At 36.9% G+C, this 23,629-nt stretch overlaps 1 protein-coding gene across 1 annotated transcript in view; it reads left to right on the top strand.

The window, feature by feature from the left end:
• GTF3C3 (general transcription factor IIIC subunit 3) overlaps positions 1 to 14,190 on the top strand; it is a 44,107-nt gene extending 29,917 nt beyond the window's left edge. The window contains exons 15-19 of the mRNA XM_036746678.1: positions 145 to 382; positions 1,228 to 1,418; positions 7,325 to 7,449; positions 10,399 to 10,551; positions 12,644 to 14,190. Of these exons, the coding sequence (XP_036602573.1) occupies positions 145 to 382; positions 1,228 to 1,418; positions 7,325 to 7,449; positions 10,399 to 10,551; positions 12,644 to 12,766 (830 nt within the window). The 3' untranslated portion in view covers positions 12,767 to 14,190. The remainder of the gene's footprint in view (positions 1 to 144; positions 383 to 1,227; positions 1,419 to 7,324; positions 7,450 to 10,398; positions 10,552 to 12,643) is intronic.
• Positions 14,191 to 23,629: the final 9,439 nt, after the last annotated feature.

Here is a 23,629-nt window from a genome sequence, read left to right as displayed (position 1 = left end):
GCACATAGTAGACACTTAATAAAATGGTTATTGATTGACCTGAGGGTTGGATACATCTGGATTTGCCTTGAAGCCTATGTTTTTCTGTTTAATCGTTTTTATTTCTTGGAAACAGTATCCTGATGTACATTCCTGTCATTTCAGCCATATTTGCTGTACTCACAAGTGTTCTGACAAAAGACGACTGGTGGAACCTGCTGTTGAAGGCCATCTATTCCCTGTGTGACCTCTCCCGATTTCAGGAGGCTGAGCTCCTGGTGGACTCTTCACTGGAATATTACTCATTTTACGATGATAGGCAGAAGCGCAAAGAGCTTGAATACTTTGGTCTTTCGGCTGCAATTCTCGACAAAAACTTTAGAAAAGCATATAACTACATCAGGTGAGACCCCGCAGAAGTGATTACAGTCTTCCAGGTCTTTTGTCATGGAAGAATGCTGTGTTCACTGGCTTTTGAGTTTGTCTCTTTGTTGTTCGGAGCTGCTTGCTGCTTTTGCTCCCGCTTTTCAGTGTTTATGGGCAGCTAGTGGCGCAGTGGGCAGAGCACTAGGCCTGGAATCTGGAAGACCTGAGTTCAGATCCAGCCTCTGGCACATACTAGCTGTATGACTCTAGGCAAGTCACTTAACCTCCTTCAGCCTCAGTTTCCTTATCTGTAAAACGGGCATAGTAATAACACCTACCTTGAAAGGATGTTATGAGGATCAAATGAAATGTTTGTAATAAGTGCTTAGACCAGTCCCTAGCACATAGTAAACACTGTAGGAATTTTAGCTTTTTGTCGTCATCATCATCATTATCAGGATTGTTATGAGGATCAAATAAGATAGTAGTGAGAAAGCCCTTAGCACAGTGCCTGGCACATAGTAAGCACTACGTAAATACTAACCATTATTATTCTTTTACCTTCTCTTACGGGTCGGCAAGGGACAAAAGGCGGCTAAACTTGCAGCAGTTTCTTTTGTTTCTTTGCAGTGAAGTTCATATATTTATTTGAAAGCTGGTCCCAAAGTTGTAGAAAAATGAATTCCTACATCCTTCCCCAGGAAAGAGCTTTCACTGAATAGATTTTGTTCAGAAGAGCTTGCAGCAGCCTGCTCTTCCTGGTGGTGTTTATGCTTCACTGTTATGAATGCACTGCTAACTGATTCCTTGATTGCAGAGCAGAAAGATGATCATGCTTTTTGGAATGTTGTTCTTACTCTTCTTGTTTTGCTTTAATTTTAGGATTATGCTCATGGAAAACGTGAATAAACCTCAGCTGTGGAACATCTTTAATCAAGTTACTATGCATTCTCAAGATGTGCGACACCATCGTTTTTGTCTTAGATTAATGCTCAAAAACCCAGATAATCATGCTTTGTGCGTCTTAAATGGACACAATGCGTTTGTATCTGGGAGTTTCAAACATGCGCTTGGTAAGTATATCATCATAGGTTACTGTGACTTTTCCGCAATGTATTCGATATTGAGTTTATGTCTCATACAAATTTTGTAACATATAACAGAGGGTTCTTTTTTTGGGGGGGGGGGGGTTGGCAGGGCAGTTGGGGTTAAGTGACTTGCCCAAGGTCACACAGCTAGTATAAGTGTCAAGTGTCTGAGGCCGGATTTGAACTCAGGTCTTCCTGACTCCAGGGCTGGTGCTCTACTCACTGTGCCACCTAGCTGCCCCCAGAGGGTTCTTTTTATAACTACATAGTTTAGTTTTCAAATAAATTTTGCACTTTAAGCTTCAAAAGTGTCAACAGATTTAAACAAATCCTTGGCTTTAATGGACAGTGAACTTCATAAGTGTATAGACTGTCTATTTTTTTGTATCTTCCCTAGAGAGCTTATTGAATTTAAATTTATTTTTTAAGAATTTTTGACCTTACAAATTTAAACCAAAGTGATTTTTTTATGACAGACCTACATAGATCAAGATTTATTTTTGTTGTGCTTTTTTGTTCTAACTAATCTTAGGGAAAAGAAGAAATCAAAAAGGAAAAAAAATGTAAAGCTAAGCAGATGCTTGAAATTTAAAGTTATTTATACAACTTCTTCTGCTTAAAGAACCATGTTTTCCATTTTCTCTTATTTAGCAGCCTGTTGTCCTAACCCATTGTTAATATTTTTAAACCTCTCAGGAAAGAGTATCTCAAAAATAGTGGGATGTTGCATCTTTGTTTCCTGTGGTTTTTTTCTTAAATATTGTGGAACTATGAAGGAGACCACAATCTTTTTTCCCTCCCTCTTTCCTTCATAAAACATTCAGGACCTTGTGAGTTTTTAAAGTTGGAAAAATTCAGTGTAGGACTGTCCCTTCCTTTGAAGTCCTCCTTTTATGCTTCATCCTGGTGTGGAGATGAAACTGGGTTAGTGGAGCAGAGCCCAAGTTGTGATAGGTCCTTCTATGCATGGGTTTAACCATGTCACACAGGACCTCTTCCCTCATCCCCCACTCAATAAACTCCAGTGGCTCCCTGTCCCATGCAGGATCAAATACAAAATCCTCTATTTGGCACTCAAAGCCCTTCATAACCTAGCCTCCATCTACCTTTCCGGTCTGATCCTTGAACTGCCCCCCATACTCTTTGTTCCAGTGATATTAGCCTCCTTGCTGTCCTTTGAGCAAAACACTTTATCTCTTGACCCCAAGCATTTTCTCTGACTGTCCCCAGTGTCTGGAGTACACCTCCTTCTCATTTCTGCTTCCTGGCTTCCTGTAAGTTCCAACTAAAATCCTGCTTTTTACAGGAACCTTTTCCCAGTCCTTCTTAATTCTAGTGACTGCCCTCTGTTGATGATTTCCTGTTTATCCTGTATGTAGCTTGTTTGTACATAGGTGCTTGCATGTTGTATTCCCTATTTGATTGTGAGTGCCTTGAGGTCAGGGATTACCTTTTGCCTTTTTTTGTATCACCAGTGCTTAGCACAGTGCCTGGCACATCGTAGGCACTTAATAAATGACTTTGACTGGCTCTGCTGGAAAGTCTTTGAGTATAGTCTTAGTAGTGAACATTATTTCTGTGGTCCAGCTACTAGCTAAACTAAGTCCCTAGCAGCTTATCACCAGGAGGTTTGCTAGCAGGTAATAATTTTTTATCTATAGCAACCCATAGGAGATTCTCATTCCTAATAACTGTATTTCTCAAATTCCAGACCTCCTACCCCTTCACCCCACAAGAAAAAAAGTTACTTAAAATGCCCTTGTATCATATGGTGCTGAGGGTCAGGATTACTTCTTCCCTGAACCCTGGAAATTGTGAGGTATTGAAATCGAGAACTTTTCAAGCTTTAAGATTTTGATCTTTCTTGGAATACATATTTTCTTATGGGCTGATAAATATGGCATGTGTGACTCCTGAGACTGCAAAAAAATATTTTTAGTAAACTGTTTTTCCACCAGAATCTGATGTCCCATCTTCATGTGGAGATGACCCTGGGTTCTCAAAGGTTATACTAATGGAGCATAAGATATTGCATGTTTTATTAGCTTGGAATGGCTTTGAGTGAAAGCCCTTGTAATGTATTTTACAGGGATTAGCATAACTAAATTTAGAGAGGCATATAGGTGATGAATTTTTCAGGCAAAACAGCTCATAAGGACCATCTGCTAAGCTGTAGAGAGGTTATGTTTTGTGTTGGTGGAGGGAATGCCCACACTGATGAAATTCCAGATCCTTCAGGTATTGAAATAAGGAACTTTTCCCCTGTTTCAACAATCTGGCTAGCAACTATTGTGGGGGTGAAAGACCAACACAAGCCCAACAACAAGAACGCTGCCAAAGCCCAGGTTCTTTTGATCTGCTTTACTAAGGAAAGCAACGTTAAGGGGTTGACAAGCTTACTTTAATCTAGCATACAGACATCATTCACTTAGTTCAGGGGAAAAAGCCAGCACCCTGAAATTCAGAGCAAAATACAAACAAATTACAAACATCGACAGACAGACCAAATACCATTCATAGTTACCAACATCTAAGTTCAACCCGGGAGCTCATAACAAGGGCTGGCCCAGAGTCACACGCACCACCATGACTGTGGGTAAGAGCTCCAAAAAAGAGAAAGCCAATCCCTGGTTTTATATCTTTTTCAGGGTCAAGGGTTAGTCACACATGTGATTCACCCACATGACCTAAAATCGTCACAAAGAGGCCACTTAAATCCACGTGGTCTAAAAGCCTCTGATGTCCCAATCATGTCACTCAAACTCATGTAAACTAGACCCTCCCCTAAGGCAAGAAGGTCCCCAAGGACTCTCAATCTAATCAAGGAAACAAAGGCCAAACTCTTCAAGGGCATGTGGTTGAACTGTGTGCTGAGAGCCCATTTTGTTTGCCAACACATCCCCTGACAGATAACATGGTACTTTGTACATTTGGGAAAAAAAGCAATACATGTGATTTAGAGATAATTTATTTTGCTTTCATGTACCATACTTATTACATTGTAATGCAACTTGTATTTTTCCTTCACATATAAATACTACTACCTACATTAATATTTACATGTATATCTATTTTATTTATACATATATTTTTAGTTGTTGTTTGGTTGTTTTTCAGTCATGCCTGACTTTTTGTGACCCTATTTGGGGTTTTCTTGGCAAAGATGTGGTTTGCTCTTTTCTTCTCCAACTTATTTTACAGAAGAGGAAACTGAGGCATATAGAATCAAGTGACTTGCCCAGGGTCACTTTTGTAACAACAATAATGCTTGCAGCTGCTGTGGAGGTATAAGGCCAATAACAACAGCACACAGGAGGGCTGCTAGCACAGGTTCTTTGATCTGCTTTTCTAAAGGAAAGCAACTTTAAGGGGTTTAGAATCTCACTTTAATTAAACATATATATATCATTCACTTAGTTCAGGGGAAAAAATCAGCACCCTGAACTTCAGAGAAAATACAGACAGAAATTACAAGCAGAAATTATATAAATGGAGCAAATAACACAAATAAGCAGACAGGGCTTCTAACTGCCTTTCCATAGCAATGCATACATAGTTACCAGAGAGAGAAGCACCAACATCTGGGTTTTCAAGGATGGGGTGGAGCTCCTGCTCCTTAACAGCTACCAGAGTCTCATCTGGCTAAATCACATGGAACACTTCCAGTGAGTGGGCTCCCCAAACAAAATGCTAACCTCAGAGTATGTATACACTTCTTCATGGTCAGCCCACAGAGGGTGTCACAACCATGTGACTCAAACTCACGTGACTTAGGCTTTCTTGTGACTTAAGTAGGTCATCAAAGATTCTTGATTCATCAAAGACTCAATTGAAGGCACTTGATTGCCTTAGTGCTGAGAAGCACTCCAATAGAAAAAATAGCAAAAATTCCCACTTTGCTTGCCATTACAGTCACAAGCTAGGAAGTGTCTGAGGCTGGATTTGAACTCAGGTCTTGCAGTCTCTCTGCTGGGGGTGTGTGTGTGTGTGTGTGTGTGTGTGTGTGTGTGTGTGTGTGTTTATACACATTTCATACATCTGTAAGTGCAAATGGTCACTTAAAAAATAAACCTAGGAGAGAAAAGCTTAATATTAAATCAAATTAATAAATTATAATCCACAAATGAGATTATGTATGTAAGGTGTTTTGCAAACTTTAAAAAGTACACCATAATGCAGATAAGAGTTTATTATTATAATTGTTATTATAAATTTTATAATTATATTATGGTATTGTATATTTAAACTATTATCTTATGCTGTTATATAATTTAGGAGGTTTCTAGTTGGCATGGCCCCATGATACTTCATTTATAAAGTTGGTAAATAGTGCCTCCCAATCTAATTATTATTTACTTCAACATTTCTTAAACTGTAGTTTTGGAAGTGCTGCAGTCTAGACAAATGTGTGCAAATGATTCCTTTTTATAGATGCATTTTTGCATGTCTTTCCATCGTTGTGTTAGAATAGCTTAACTCAGAATGTGCAGGTTTTTCATTAACAAAATGTTTTCAAAGTATTGTTGTGTCTCAGTTAAGCAAATATGAATTTATAGAATATGAATGAGGAGTTTTTCACTTTACAAAAGAATTCACTATGTGAACTTAGATTTAGAATTCATAATCATTTAATTTGTATGCATTTTCAGGATTATCTCTGGGTAAAGTGAACTCTCTTTTTGGGTTGGGATTTTTTTGGAAAATATTATTCTACAAGTAAATTTTAGCATTAAAATGGATCTAAAATGTCGAGTTCATATCTAAGAGGGAAAATATTTTCAGGTCATATAAATCATGGACAAATTGTGGACATGCATTCATGTTTCTGATTCTGATTTGTAGGAATACAAGTGGTCTGTTATTTTAGAAAGTCGAAGTAACTTTCATTTTGCTGTGCTTTGAAAATGTTTAGATGACATGGCAATATGATGAATTATGAAAAGTAGTATTTATTAAAAAATAAAGTTAATTAATTAATTAAGCCTTTGCAGTGTGGTTTGCAAACTCATCACTCAACTGAAACAGCCTTCTCCAAGATTATAAACAATCTTAATGATTAAATCCAATGACTTTTTTCATACTCCTCATTTTTCTTTATATTTTTTGACGTTGTCAATCATTCCCTCTTTCTGGATATTTTCCTCCTTTGATTTCTGTGACTCTGCTTCTTGATTTTCTTCTACCTCTAGAAAATGTTCCTTCTCAATTTCATTTATTAGATCATCATCATGATCACATTTACTTAAGTATAGGCTGTGGTTTCTCTACAGCATTTCTCTCAGTAATCTCATCAATTCTCATGGGCTTAGCTGTTATTTCTGTACAGATGGCTATATAGCTAGCCTTATTCTGCATCATGAACTCCAGTTTTTCCTTGCCAACTGCCTTCTTGACATCTCCACTTGGATATCTCATTGACAGCTCAAACACATCATGGGCCAGACAGAACACATCATCTCCTCCCACACCCACATTTTACTCTGGCTCTTGAGGACATCTATCTAGTCATCCAGGTTCCTAACATCGGAGTCATTCTTGACTCTTACTTTCCCCTTACTCTACATGCCAAATATTTTTTATTCTGTGTTGATAGTATAGCTGGCCTCCATCTTCTGCCTACTTTCTTTTCACATGATTGCTAACCTAATTCAGGCCAACCCCTCCCCCATCCCCCCAAAGTTAGTACTGCACACTTTTAAAAATCACTTTGAATCTCCCTATCTGTGTATATGTTGTATCTCCTAGTAGAATCTTGGAAGGCAGGAAATTTTAATCTGTTGTCTCTGTTTCCCTTGCAAAGGCTCCTAATACATGTTTGTTAAATTGAATTTGTGAAACTGTTTTCTCATGAATTCATTTCAAATCATGCTGCCTTTTCTTTCTGTTTTTAGGTCAGTATGTGCAGGCTTTTCGCACCCATCCAGATGAACCTCTCTATAGCCTCTGTATAGGGTTAACCTTTATTCACATGGCATCTCAGAAGTATGTATTAAGAAGGCATGCACTTATTGTGCAGGTAATTCTTTTTGATTTCTTCATATTTGTGTTTTTTTTAGACCTTTTGGTGCCTTGACTTTGATCATTAAGTTTGGTGTCATTAAGCATATTTGGTTTAGGCTATAAAGATAACAAAGGCTAAAGAAATCTTGAATCTAAGGCAGTAATCACTTCTGAGCCTTTTCACATTATTGGATAAGGTTAGGATTACACTTTTTGTCAACCCTACTATCCATACTGATCTACCTGTTTTTTCTTTTTATTTCAGTGAAAGACTGAAAACAATTATGCTTAAGATTTCTAAAATAGAAAAACCTGGAATGAATATTGAAAGGCAGACTATGTTTAACCTGCTTTCCAAATGTTTTGGAAGCCAAAATTCAAATGTAAAGTGTCTTATACTGTTTTCATAGTTGAAAAGTGAGGTTTGGATTTTTTTTAAAGCCACTATAATATAAATACAGGTGTTTCATCTTTATAATTTTTTTATGAACTGCTTTTATTGAATATGTCTTTGTTTTTCCTGCATACATATGAGACTATCCTTTTCTTCCATGTTACATTTTCCTTTGGAAAATAATTTGGTTTTCTACTTTTTATATACCTTTTCTGCCAGTGTCTCATGCTGAAAAGCTTTAAATGTCTTCTTTCCACTTTTGCTACCATTTGATATTTCATGTATCAGGCGAACTTTGTATACCTAGTAAACATTCAGTTTTATAAGAATGATCAAGAATATATAACCTGGCTAGCGTGGGAAGATTATTTCTTTAAGTGTTAATATAAATGTATGTTTTCCTATTTAGTTTTCTCTAGTAAAATGACTGCATATGTTATTTAGCCTTTAAATTCTCAACACAGTTTGAATTGTATTGCATTTATTTATCAAGAAAATTTCATTTTTAGCAAAAATGGATGTGATAGCTTCTTATAATTAGTGTTTAAATTCCTCTGATGGGTCAAAAAAGAAATGTGATAATTTATATTAACTTGGATTCATCTCTGAATATATTTCTTTTTTCTCTGGCTTTTGTTTTCATATTTACCTCAGTCATCTTGTAAATTTAAATTAAATTCCAAAATGAGAGAAAATCTGGTATATTGGAAAGATGATTTAAAGTTAGAAGATCTGAATTTGAGACATTTACTATGTGAGCTTGAGCAAGTAATGTACCCTTCCGGGCCTCATTATGTTCTAACATAAGATAGGAATAATAATAATATTTGTACCATTCTTTATCTCCCAAAGTTGTTTTGAGAAAAGCACTTTATAAACCATATAAATGTGCTATAAGCTGTTATTTAAAACATTTCTCTCACATCAATAGCATAATTTTCTGTTATTCATTAGTGTAATAGGTTCCATGTTTCTGAAGACTATATAGTCCATATTACTATACATAAAGTGCAGCTAACTTCCATTCCATCTGACATAAATAATACCTCTTTAATGAGAACTTACATGAATTCTGAAGTATTCATTAGTACTGATATTTTGAGGGAAATCTTTAATAATTACCTGACATTACATTTGAAAGTATAATTAATCACACTTCACATTTGGATTTTCCAGTTATTATTGTTTTGTGCTAAGAAACTTTTTTAAGTTATCCATTTATGCTGAATGGTTGCTTCTTTAGTATTTTTAGCTTTGTGTAAAGAGTAAATGTGGAGGGTGAACTGAAAAAATGCATTTGGGGAAGAAGTAAATGATTTTGTTGCATGCAATCATTGAGAAAATGGGTTAGTACATTCTCCCAAGGAATCTGCTTTCCTAGTAAAATTAACTCTGAGAGCCTCATCATAGGTAGGATGAGAAGGAGTTAGGGTCCTTAGACTTAATTCAATAAATGGGACTTGTTACCACCAGACAGTTGCATGTGCTCTAATGAGTTTTCTTCTAAGGGTAAACCTTTCCTATTTTGTCAGTATATGTTCTTCCCAAGTTCCTAGGTGTGTATCACAGTTAAAAAGGTTTGCCTCAGCCTCAGTGATGTGGTTTTGAGGGATTCAGGGACCCCCTCAGGGACTGAAGTACAGGACAGGGTCCTCTGGAAAGAATTCACAGACTCACGCAGTCTTTAAGTCAAGTTGGCAAAGGTTTATTTTTACACTATTCAGCAGGCAAAAGTCCTTAAGGAACCTGTGACCTTAGAGGGGTACAGTTAAAGTTTATATAGGAAAAGCTATAGTAAAACATGTGCCAAGTATGCTAATTAGGTGATTCAGGGTGGGATTAGGGAGTGCTTAAGGAGTGGTCAGTTCTTAAAGGAACATGCACTTTTTGTATCTCCTGCACAGGCATTTTATCCAGGGTTCACCAGGAAAAGCCCAAGGGGGGAGGCCACAGAGAGGTATGGATTTTAGGTCTGCTACATCACTAAGTTAACTAACAGGGCTTACTGAGGATTGCCCAGTCTGTCATGATCAGTGTCTTTTTTGACAAGATAGATATAGGGAGTGTACATATGTCTTAAGTCTAGGATACAATAATGAGGAGTTCAGGATGCATATAATAAGGTAGGGATTTGGTATAGATAGTCCAGTGGGTACTGAATATCTTTATGAGCCAGTACAAAGCCAGTTCAAACTAATAATTCCTACAGGTTCAGTTTGTTACTATACCAGGGAGAGAGAGAAGTGTTTTGCTGGGGTCCACTCATGAGTGATTGCCGGGCAGTGTCCTTGGGCTGGGGAGAAACTTCCAGAGATGGCGTTTTGAGGCCGGGGAAAATATGGTCTTGGAATTGGGATCTGAGTGCAGGCACCCAAGCACCCCATCATCAGCACTGAGCAAGCTGATTTGAAGCCATACACAATATGTTTGTGGAGCTTGGAGGCTTGATTGTGGCATTTGACTCTTGATTTCATGATTTCATTGCAAACAGCTGAATCTTATCAATTAGAATCATTTTTGGAGTGCACTTGACTTTTTAAAAAAATATTAAATGTTACTTATCTTTTGCAGGGATTTTCCTTTCTTAACCGGTACCTAAGTCTCCGTGGACCTTGCCAGGAATCATTTTATAATCTGGGACGTGGCCTTCACCAACTGGGGCTGATGCATATTGCAATCCATTATTACCAAAAGGCCCTTGAGCTCCCTCCACTTGTGTTAGAGGTACTACTATATGTTTTCATTTCAAAACTGAATATCCAGCTCCCTTTTTTTTAGGTTAATTTAGTGAGCCAAATTTTAGGGCATACTTAATACAACAAATTATAGCTTATATGATTGAAATGGTTCTCTAGGTCAGGGCTTCTTAACCTTTTTCCACTCACAAACCCCTTCTTGGGTTTTGGCAGCATTCATTGGCATTACATGGCCCGAGAGCATGCAATATGCACATGCTTTGTATTTAGAATCAAGGCTGCAGTGAAGGTGCACGATACGAAATGGGCAAGCATTGCCGGAAACTCCTCAGATTCATTCTGTTTGATTTTTAATTAATTTTTAATTGTTGTGCTTTCAGAAACCTTTTACTCTTGCCAGATTTTTCATGACCACGTGTAGTGACCTACAGTTTAAAAAATGCTGCCTAGGTTAGATAGGTTTATTGAGAAATAAATTTTAAATGTATAGGTCTTGGAAATCTAGTATTCTGGGAGGTACAGGAACATACAAATTTTGAACTTATGATGTGGAGTACAGGAGTAGCTGGTTCAGCCTAATTGCATATGGAATCATTATTCATTTTGAAGAGAAAACATAACTTCTCTTCCTTTTTGCAAATATTAAGAGTCTGAAAAATTTGGAATTTTATTTTTTATACTTGCAAACCAACTCTTACTTTGAAGATAAAACATTGACAGGAAAATGTTGTTTCTTGGTAATAATAACCTCTTTGAACCTCATAGAGAACCATACAGGTATTTTCCACTTTAGCTCACTGCCTGTATATTAGGTGGAATTCAAAGCATAAACAGTAATTCAATCTTGTTGAATTCAGTTGCTGAGTTATTTATTTGGAGAGTAGTTTGCGATTTGGAGAATAGTTTTTCACACATTGTTCTTTTCCAGAATATCTTAAGAGAGAAGATAGAGGATCTTTAACTGTTTAGGGGTGAACTGGGTTAAGTTTTCCAGTTAGATGCATCCTACCTCTTTGATTCTTTGCTCCTAAGATTTTATATTCAGTAGATAGAAACTTGTTCTTGGATAAGCTTAGAAGCAACAAGCCCTTTGCCAGTCATTGTGTATGGTAGACAGATGAATCAAAACTTATACTCTGTGACATCAGAGAGCTTTGATCACTTCATTTTACCTTTTACAACCTTGAATCCCTGAGAAGTGAAGTATCTTGCCCAGTGTCTGTCACACCCTAGGAAAGGGCAAAGCTGTGATTTGGAAGCTACATCTGCTCCCATTCGCTTTCCAGTTACACCACACACTCCTTGGAAAGAGTCAATAAAATATCAAGATTCCCATTTATTAGACAAAAACAGTCTTTTTATACGTATAACTTTATACATATAATTTTATATACATATATGTGTGTGTGTGTGTGTGTGTGTGTGTGTGTGTGTGTGTGTATGTATATATGTACATACATTTTTTTGAGAGAGGAGCTGTTGGGAGAGCTAATCTTTTTAAGTTCTCACCAGGGTAGAAATACTTGGTCCTTATGTCCTAAGAAATGGACAGTCAGTTGCAAGTAGCAATTTCTGTTAAAGAGTTACCTTATTTATTTCAGTTTCTAATATAAGGACTATGGAATTCCTTTTGTAAACATTTGATGGGAAAACATTGATTTTATATACCTAGGAAATTAAGACCCTTTAATATGGGATTAGAGACAGAGTGATCTTTGGTTAGAATAGGCATTTTACTGAAATAGAGATCCAGACTATTCTTGGACCTTCACAGGGGGGTGCAGTGATAGTCAAAATCCACAAATATGTAGTGTATCCTGCAAGTCCTTAATATAAGCGTGTGATGTCTGTACAAGATCCCAGAGGCCTTTGGTGGCTTGAATACTATTAAAAATTCTGTTTGATGATATAAACATTTAAAGTTTAGGGGAAATGAACTCTTTTTGCTTTACTGATAGAAACTTTCACACTGCTATATAAATTTTTTTACTGATGCCTGAATTTTACTAGCTGATTTAAAAAAATCACTTTCTAAAACTGCATTCTCTGTTAGGTTGTTCTCCCAGGTAGCAGTACCAAATATAATGGAATTTCCATGTTTCTTCCCTTTTTTGTCCCAGGGTATTGAAAGTGACCAGTTAGATTTGCGAAGAGATATTGCATACAACTTGTCGCTGATTTATCAAAGCAGTGGAAATATGGGAATGGCTCGAAAGCTACTGTATACCTATGGAACTATTTAAGTTATCTTCACAAAAAATGGGCTTTTTGTGCAATTGCCGTGAAACATCATTTTGCTTTATGACTCAGGACGGATGATTTGGTCACCCTTAAGGACCTTAAGGAATTTATTTTGGCATTATTTAATATTAGGAAGTGTTCTTTTTATTATAAACAAGTACAAATGTATATATGTTTTAAAATGTCTGATAATGCTGTTTGGAATGTAACCTTCTGTGTTTCCCCGCGGATTCCTCTACACAGCCTAGATTTTTAACCTTTTTTTCAGGACGGACTCTACCCACCCTTTCGTAAACCATGACAAAGCATTTTTCAGCCTATTCTGAACCTGTACTGGGCAGTATTAGATATTGAACAAGTACTTTGTATTCGTCTGTTATTTTTTCCTTGTTAACTTCTGAGGTGCTATTCAAAGACTTAATTTAATGTTTCTAAACATACTCTCTTAATGAAGGACTTGAGAAGCTACAAATATATTTTTAAACATGTCTGTATTACACTGCATTATATATTGTGATTATTGTCCAGGCAACTGTTTCTTGGTACTTTGTGTTTCAACTTGTTTTTGCTTTGACTCTTGGAGAAGCCAGATTTTCACACATGTTCAATAAATCAATATTCCCTGGCTAAGGAAAGACTATGTCCATAAGACAAAAACAGCCAGGTGCTTTAGTCCCTTAGTGCAAAATTAATCCAATGGGTTGTTTTGTTTTCTCAGTTTAATTGAATTTTTCACATTTATGCTGCCCATTGATGTCTTGTTAGCTCTCTGTTATCAAGGTCGTGACTGTTAATGTGAGACAGATGCTACTCTGGCAAAGACTGGACCAGTCCAAAAAATCCTGTACTGGGGAAAGGGGGAATCACAGCTTCTTTGCTTGTTGTGGCTTTGAGGAGGAACACCAAGGTGCTATTTCAAGGTCACTGTGATGATTGTGCAAGCTGGTAAACTGGTTAAGGTTAGAGACATTGGAATATTTCAGAGATAATACAAAAGATGAAATAAAAGACAAAACAACTGACATAACTTGTGATCTTAAATATTACTTCCTGGGAAATCTTACCGATGCTTCATTGATATGCACTTAACTTTTCTAGTTTAGAAGCAGGACATTTGTTTACTGAATAAATGTGTCATATTTTGGGGAAAAAATGTGTCGATTGAAATTTAATAAAACTATTTTTTGTAAAAAAAATAAAGCTTAGCTCATTTTAAAGTGTTTTCATTTGGTTTTTTAAAGCGCGCTATTCATTTAGGAAAGATAATTACGGTTAGTATAGTAAGAGTTTCTATGTCTTGTATGTACTGTTATTTCTTCACTAAATGTTGAAAAACCATCAACATTTAATATTTATAGCATTGTTCTGAGGCTGTTGTTATGTAATGATCTGCTCTACCTTTATAAAGCATCTGATGTTTTCCCGGCTCATGGATCCTTTATGTTAGTTGAACTTGAAGCAGCTGTGATCTGTCACAAATGTCACACTAATCTCTATCTTCCTTCTAGAATGGAAAAGGGAAGACATATCAACACTAACCATTTGCTATTTTCCCCCAGATCCTTATTCTGTTAATGACCTTCTTTCCTATGTAGCTTTTACCCATTCTGCCTTTTCCCCCTTTCTTCTTTGTTTCCTTATTTTAGTAAAACATTTCAGGGATCCAAAGTATAAGAGCTAATATGGGCCCTAGAGCTTTGCTTGCAAAGTTGCCTAGAACTTTTGTATGTCTTAAACTTAGTACAGTGGAATTTTAAAAAAGGGAAAGTCTTTTTGATGTAGCTCTCCTGCAGCTGTTGTCAAAAACGTGAAAAGGGCTTGGCTCCCTTGTTGCCTTTTCTGCAGCATTCTTCCATGAGAAGAGGTTCCCTATACTAAGTCACGTAGTATATTTATGTAAATTCAAATTTGGCTTTACAGTTCTCCAGTAAGCCAGGCAGTGATTTTGGAGTTGGAGAGTTCCCCCCATCATTTATGAAAAATGGAACACTTTTTTAAAAAATTATTTATTTTTAGTTTGCAACATTCAGTTCCACAAGCTTTTGAGTTTTAAATTTTCTCTCCTTCCCTCCCCTCCCCTCTCCCCAAGATGGTGTGCAATCTGATATAGGCTATATATATACATTCACATTAAATATTTTCACATTAGTTATGTTGCAAAGAAGAATTATAACCAATGGAATGAACCAGAAGAAAGAAGAAACAAAAAGAGCAAATAGTTTGCTTCATCTACATTCAGACTCCATAATTCCTTCACTGGATGTGGATAGCATTTCCAGTCTTTTGAAATTGTCTTAGATCATTGTATTGCTGAGAAGAGCTAGGTCTATCAAAGTTGGTCACGGTACAGTGTTGCTGGTATTGCGTACAATGTTCTCCTGGGTCTTCTCACTTTACTCAGCATCAGTTCATGTAAGTCCAGGTTTTTCTGAAATCTGCTTGCTCATCATTTCTTATGGAACAATAATAGTGTTCCATTACATTCATTTGCTGCCATTCCACAATTGATGGGCATCCCCTCAATTTCCAATTCTTTGCCACCACAAAAAAAAACTGCTATACATATTTTTATACATGTGGGTCCTTCTCCCTTTTTTATGATCTCTTTAGGATACAGACTTAGTGGTATTGCTGGATCAAAGGGTATGCACAGTTTTATAGCCCTTTAGGCATAGTTCCAAATTGTTCTCCAGAATGGTTGAATCAGTTCACAACTCCACCAATAGTGCGTTAGTGTTCCTATTTTCCCACATTTCTAACATTGATCATTTTCTTTTTTTTATCACGTTAGCCAACTTATAATTGTGATGTGGTACCTCAGAATTGTTTTAATTTGCATTTCTTCAGTCAATAGTGATTTAGAGCATTTTTATATGACTTTTTATATGACTTCCTCTGAAAAATGCCTGTTCATATCCTTTGACCATTATCAATTGGGGAATGATTTGTAGTCTTATAAATCTGACACAGTTCTATATATATTTTAGAAATGAGGCCTTTATCAGACACTGGCTGTAAAAATTATTTCCCAGTTTTCTGCTCCCCTTCTAATCTTGTTTGCATTAGCTTTGTGCAAAAACTTTTCAATTTAATGTAATCAAAATTATCCATTTTGCATTTCATAATGTTCTCTATCTCTTGTTTTGTCAAAAATTCTTCCCCTTTCCATAGATCTGACAGAGCACAGCTATTCTGTGCTCTCCTAGTTTGCTTATAGAATTGCCCTTTATTTCTAAATCATGTATCCATTTTGATGTTGTCTTGCTATATGGTGTAAGAAGTTGGTCTCTCTCTAGTTTCTGCCATATTATTTTCCAGTTTTCCCAGCAGTTTTTGTCAAATGGTGAGTTTTTATCCCAGAAGCTTAATCCTTGGGTTTATCAAACAGTAGACACTTCAGTCATTGACCACATGTGTCTTGTGTACCTACTGATACCAAGTAGTTTTGATGATTGCTGCTTTGTAATACAGTTTTAGATCTGGTACAGCTAGGTCACCTTCCCTTCCATTTCTTCTCATTAATTCCCTTGATATTTTGACCTTTTGTTCTTCCAGATGGATTTTGTTACTATTTTTTTCTATGAGCCTTGTATATTTTATAAGTCAGATTTATGGTTTATAGAAAGTCCAGGTTACTAAACCAGTATATTTGGGAAATGCTGTAGATGTAGTTTGATTTACTTTTAACAAATAATTTGACAGTTTCTCCTGCTATTGTGGACAAGATGGATTTTGAACTGCTTGTATTAGAGGTCTCTAAAAAAGTGCTGCAGGGATCTGATGCTCGACCTTGTGCGGTTTAATATTTTTATCAATAATTTTATCAATTTATAATCAATTTATTATTTTATCACTGACTTGGATAAAGACATTAATGGTTTGCTAATCAAATTTGCAATGATGCAGAATTAAGTGGGATAGTTACACACTGAATGAAAGAATCAAATTTCAAAAGGATCTTGAGAGGCATTGAGAATGTTGGGCCAAATCTAATAAGATGAAACTAATAAAGGACAAATGTTTAAAAAAATGTTAAATGTTTATGTTTAAAAAAAACACAACAACCCAACTTCCTAAGTACAAGATGGGGAAGTATAGTATAGTATAGTTAGTAATAGTTTGTTCCCAAAAAGATTTGGGAATTTTAGTGGATTGCAAGTTAAATGTTCGTTGATAGTGTTAGGTGGCACCCATGAAAGTTAATGTGATCTTGGGTTGCATTCAGAGGGGTGTTAGCTAGAATTACAGAGATGGTGATACTCTGTCAGACTGTATCTGTAGCATTGTGTTCAGTTCCTTGTCCTGTGTTTTAGGAGGGGCATAAATAATCAGTTGAATGTCCAGAGCAGAGCAGTTAGAATGGGAAAAGGCATATACGGTTATGCTTTATAGGGACTGGTTTAATGAACCAAGGGAAAGGTGGTATGAAGAGAAGGCAGCCTTCATCGTCTGGAAGATGTGGGCTCACGTCCAGCCTCTGATACATACCATGTGGCCCTAGACAAATAACAAATGAAACATCAACTGGATAGCCAGATTACACAAAAATAACATCCAGTTAAGATGAGGGTTCTTCTCCTGCTATAGAAAATCCTACCTGGTTCAACAATTGCCTTTGTGTGTGCCTAGCTTGTAGCCTCTTATGTACAGGAATTTATATTTGGACATCTTTTGTGCTTTCTAATGCCTGTCCTAGTGCTGGTCACATAATCCTCAAGTATCATTTGGTTGATTTATGGGTAATTCCAATAAGGAGTCCTCATGCAATAATTTTAACATGCAGTGGATGGCAGTAGAGGCCCACAAACTTTGACATATGTGAGCTACCCTGTTTTCCTACTACAGGGTGCACCACAACCTTGCAAGTTTTTAAAAATCATTCGGCTTGAAAAACATTTTTATTTAATCTGAAATTTTAGAAAATAGGCTTCTCAATATTCACCAGTCATACCTCCTATTCTGCTCAGGCATTTGCGCCCGCTCCCCCATCAGCATGGAAAGTGCAGCTTGATGCACCAGGACTACATTACCTTTGCCTGCCTAATTCCCAGCCATAACAGAAATATTGACTGGCTTAATGAATTATATTGTAATAGTATCCCAATAAATATATCAAATGTTAAAAAAGCTACTGCAGTGAGATGTGCCAATAAATTACCATGCACTAAGAATTTTGCTGCTTTTTGCTTGTACAGCCCAGGTAAGCAGGTAAAGGTTACAAAGAAATAGGATACCTAAACTATAGTGGAACAAGTCAACATTTTTGTAAATAAAGTCATGGTAGCTCATCCTCAGGAGTCAGGTGCACTATAGCCAACTCTTATATGTGATTTGCTTCCTTCTCTTGAAACCTGTTTGTTATTTCTTATTTTCAGTGGGTATGGACACACAATCATCTAATAAGAGAAGTGTGAATCATCTAAGCATAGCCATAAATTTCTCTCTCTCTCTCTCTCTCTCTCTCTCTCTCTCTCTCTCTCTCTCTTTTGTTCTCCCTTTCCTCCTCTTTTCTGCTCTCTTTCTCTCTCTGGAGGTAGTCTTTTTTTCCCCTCACAGCATTTGTGTTCAGATACTGTATTTGGTTGGACAGATGGTCACCTGTGATTCCATCAGATTTGCTTTCAGAATGATTCCTCTACTTCTCTAGCTGGCTTATCAGCTAGAGATAAGAAGAAAGTATTTTATCTCCTTATTTTGGGAAACAAAAATCATCTCCTTAAAGAGAGCTTGATTGGACCCCAAACATTATAGACCAACATATTTGTAATGAATAGTCAGACTGTCTTGAAAATTAATTTCCACTGAGAAACTAATTTTATGTTTTGGGAGATCCATTATTTCATCAAGAGGGTACTTGGCTTTATGCTGTTAACCATTTTTGTCACTACCTTGAATAAAAGAATAGATGGTGTGTTTACCAAATTTGTAGATTACACAAAAGTGGAAGAGATATTTAACACACTAGATGACAAAGACAGGACACAAATGGATGTTGACAGGTTAGCGCACTGGGCTGAATCTAATAAGATGAAATTCAATTGAGATAAATATAAAGTCTTGTACTTTGGTACCAAAAATCAACTCCATAAATACAAGATGGGGGAGGCATGTACAGAGAGAAGTTCTGAAAAGGATCTGGATAGATTAGTGAACTGAAAGTTCAGTGAGTCAGTAGTGTGATGTAGCTGCCAAAAAAGACTGTTATAATCTTGGGCTGCCATATTAGGAGAGCACAGATTCCAGGAAAAGGTAGTTGATAGACCCACTTTATTCTGGTTTTGACTGACTTTAGCTATAATATTGTATTCTAGGCACCATGGTTTAAAAAGGACATTGATAAAAGCTGGGGACTGTCCAAAGGAGGGCAACCAGAATGGTGATAGACCTTGAGTTCACAATAAATGAATATGAGTTGAAAGAACTAGAGAAGATCCAACAGGACATGATAGCTGTGTTTGAATATTTGAGGAGTTATCATATAGGAGACAGGTTAGATTTGTTCTGTTTGGTGCCAGGGAAGAACCAGGAACAATGTGGTTAAGTTGCAAAATAAAACCAAACTTAGGCTGGACGTCAGGAAAAATTTCCTAATCATTAGAGCTATCAAAAAATGGAATGGGTTGCCTCAAGGGGTGGTGTATTCACCCTTCCTTGGAGGTCTTCAAGAAAAGGCTGGATAATCACTGGTTAGACATATTACAATGAGGATTCCTTCATGTATGGGTTGGATTAGATATCTTCTAATGTCTCTTCCAAGTCTCAAATTCTGTGATTCTCCAATACAGATCATTACCCTTCCATGTCTCTTATCTACTGGGTCAGTTACAAAATTGTGGCCTTTTTCATGTCTTGGTTCCAAACCACACTTTCAAATAAATGTTTTCCCCATTTTTCAGTGCTCACTTTTGCACTGAAATTGTCAAGTAACAAAATATATGTTGGCATTTTTCAGACAATTTTTTAAGTACACAGAATTTTTGCATTTCGTTATTGTCTAAATTGGTGATAGTACATAGGTTGCAATTATTTTTATGGTGGTTTGATTATAGAGAGCACGGGAAGATGAGATGCCTAAGCATTCATAAAATATTTTTCATTGCCTCTTGGCAAATAAACAAACCCACTAAATCTACAGATTGTGAGCCCCCATTGATGTGTTTATCTTTAATAGTAACCAGAGAGTTAATGAAATGGCAGTAAAAAAAGTAGCGAACAATATTTTGCTCACAAAGACACCACCAGCATAGACACATGTAAATAACACATGGTCAGGGCATGCATATGGAAAAACATACATGTAAAGAACATCTGTGACAGTACATGCATGAAAGGGCACATATAGAGAACTGTGTGGGAAAGATTTGTGGGGAAAGACAAAAAAAAGAGGACTTTGGGGGATATGATGAATTTAAGACTATGTCTATTTCAAAATGTCCAATAGGCAGTTGGTAATGTAGGACTGGAACTTAATATTTTGCGTTAGGGCTGTTTATATATATTTGTGAATCATCTGCTTAGAGATGACAATTGAAAACCCATGGAAGCTGATGAGATTACCAAGTGAGCTAGCATAGAGACTGAAGAGAAAAGGGTTTCGGATGGAGACTTAAAGGGTTACCCCAGTTAGTGGGTATGACATGGCTAAAGTTCCAGCAAAGGTGACTGAAGAGTGGTAAGAGGTAAATGAACCAAGAGAGATCAGTATGAGAAAAACACAGAAAAGAGATGATATCCAGGAGGGGGAGGTGATCAGCAGTATCAAATGCAGCACAGAGGTCAAGAAAAGGCCATTGGATTAGGCAATGGAGAAATTCTTGGTAGCTTTGGAGAGAGCAATTTCAGTTGAATGATGAGGTTGAGTGCTAGATTTCAGATTTAGGACAGAGTAGAAAGTAAAGATGGATGGATTTTTTCAAGGCATTTAGCTGAAAAGGGAAGGAGATACATATGAAAATAACAGAGATGGTAGGATCATATGAGGATTTTTCAAGAATTGAAGAAACATGGGTATGTGTATAGACATCAGATAAGGAGTCAATAAATTAGGCTGAGAATGAGGGAAGGAGGAAGGCAGGGAGGGAAGGAGGAAGAGAGAGAAAGAGAGACAGAGAGAGACAGAGACAGAGAGAAGAGACAGATGAGAGATGAGGTCGGAGAATGTAAGACAAGAACCCACAGCTCTTGTTACATGACTTCACTCTCCAGTGAAGCATAGTCTTTAGCTGAGAAAGATACCACAGGAAGTATGACGACAGATAAGGTGATTAGGAACACCCACTGCAGTGAGTGGGGCAATGAACCAGCTAGGGAGAAGACTTGCCTTGCTGCAATAAGGAACCATTTGAAATTAGATTACCTTTGAAGGGGACTCAACCAGAAGTTTTGTGCCTTCCTCCAGGTCTACTCAGAAGCACACAAATTGAAGTAGAGGAATATGTGGTGGGAGCACTACAGAGTTGGGATCTAGCAAGGTATAAATGATGATAGGATAAGGGCAAGAAAAAAAATTACTGAGACACTAAGGGAACCTCAAGGCTAGAAATGGCCTCAACCAGCAAACAACTGTGGCAGATGAAACAAAGTTGCCTTAGATCACAGTTGTAAAATCTTACAGAACAAGGTGGTTAAAGATTATGAGTAGTGTCAACTCATTAAATAGCAAGAAGCAATGAAAAGAAAAACATGTACTGGAGGATTTAGCAGAGATCCACTTAAGTAGGAGTAAGCAACGGGATGTGGAGATGGCCTGGAAGTGGTGTGGAGGCCTGGTTCTGGGGCAAGATGAAGCTCTCTCAGAGTCCAGCTTTCCAGGAAGAGAATCCCAGTAGATGAAGAATGCCTCTTGTCCTAACTGTGGTTGGATGGATAATCCATGGAGAATCTATCTTATCAAATCTATCTGTCAATGCTATCCATCATCCATCATCTATTGATCTATGTCTATCATCTATCTAAATCTATGTGTCCATCCACCCATCCATCTATCATGTCATTTCTATCATCTATCAATGTCTCTCTCTGTCTCTGTCTCTATCTGCCCGTCTTGTACAAAAGCTGCAAATGGACAACAAATTGGCCCACAACAGAAGGGGAGGAGGAAAGCAACCTATAGATTACTTTTGAGAAACAGCAAAGCTTTTTTTTGATGACTCAAGCTTCTTTATAAAACAAAGCTCATCTTTTTAATACTAATATTCTTCCACCAAATAATGGCACATAGTAGGCACTTTAAAAAGTCTTGTTAATTGATTAATGGCTATGAGTCATGGAATTTTATAGACTCCAAGGAATTGAAATTGAGGGTAACACAAAGGGTCATGGAGAGATGTATGAGATGGATGGTAGGTGTGAGCAAAGTACATGTTACAAATAATTAAAAAGGATAAAGGGTATAAAACATGTCATCAAAGACCTGTTTGCTTTAAAAAATGGTTTGTTCATGTAAAGAGAATGAGACATAACTGAAGTTAATTGTTTCAGTGCTGTGACAATTAGAGGAAGATTCCCTTACACATGAGAGGATCTCCCATGGTGAAATATGAGAAGCCAGGTATGAACTACATAGTTTTGAAAGACAGTTGTTGGATGGTGATTTGCATTGCTGGAGCCACTATTCTCATTGATAAGATCACAGAATCATTTGAGTTTTACATGTAAAATCTTTATGAGAATAATCTACACATGCCTCTACGACATCTCTAACCTTCAAGGTATAAGAATGAAACAGCCAGGTTCTTGTAAATGATATTTTGCTTGAGACACCTTTGTAATACACAAATGACTGAAAGGTGCACATAATTTAAGCTCTCATTCTGCTTATTGTTTGTGGATTGTACAAAAACCGAACCATTTGATTCAGTATAGAAAAAATGTACCTTAAAAGGCTCTCCTCCAATAAGGGGATTCCATGCAAATGGTAAATTAAGATTCTTTGAAGGATGTAATGAGAGATAATCTTATTTGACTGCCCTCTGATTATTTATGTCAAATGAGGCATGAAACAGAGAGACTCTATGCCCAGCAAAGATTTTTGACATTGTCATTCAGGATATCCAAATGAAAGGAGAATTTCCTATGTACTTCACCTATGTACAGTGAGGTCCTCCATGTTTGTGCATCACAATGTGCTGACTTCATTAAGCCCTAAAACATAACCAAAGCTCCTCAATAAGATCCCTAGCAACTGTTGTTTGGTTTAATTTTCCACTTAGGAAAAACCAAGTGGATGAAGAATGTTGACTAGACGATGTCATTTTGTTGGGCAGATAAACCTGTAGAGCTGGTTTATCGGCACATATATTTTGGACAAAAACTGACTAGGTAGAGAGTGGGTTGGATTGTCTTTTGGATACTGCACAGTGTTCTTAATGATGCCAAGATTCTTCCTGAAGCAAAGCCTCATCTTTTTAATATCAGCACTCTTCTGGTAATGGTGTATGGCTGACAATGATAGAATGTCAGTCTCTGAGGAATTAAGAGTTGTTACCCACCGAAAAGACAATGATTGGGGTGCATGGTAGGTAAGAGTAGGCTATAACATACTACCAAAAAATTGCAAAGGAAAAGTGGAACAAAATATATTATCAGAGAAGGACATTGTCAGAAGAATATTTGCAGAGAAAGATATTACCATGAAAGGATATGAACTGGCTATATGGTAAAAGTCTGGGTGAATGGATTCTATTGGTATCCAATACAATGTCAAGAGATCTAGGTAAACGTCCCTAGAATATTAGGTGCATCCCCAACATCTATGAAAATTGACATATTTACTTCAGAAACAGGGAGTCAATTCCTTCCTGTTATGGTTCTATATCCGCAGTCTTGTTTCATGAATTGCTTATAAGATATTAGAGACTTAGACT

The sequence above is a fragment of the Trichosurus vulpecula genome, chromosome 2 (genome assembly GCF_011100635.1).
Source record: "Trichosurus vulpecula isolate mTriVul1 chromosome 2, mTriVul1.pri, whole genome shotgun sequence".
In the NCBI taxonomy this organism is placed as follows: domain Eukaryota; kingdom Metazoa; phylum Chordata; class Mammalia; order Diprotodontia; family Phalangeridae; genus Trichosurus; species Trichosurus vulpecula.
The sequence above is the reverse complement of the archived record's forward strand: the minus strand, read 5'-3'. Positions and strand labels throughout refer to the sequence as shown.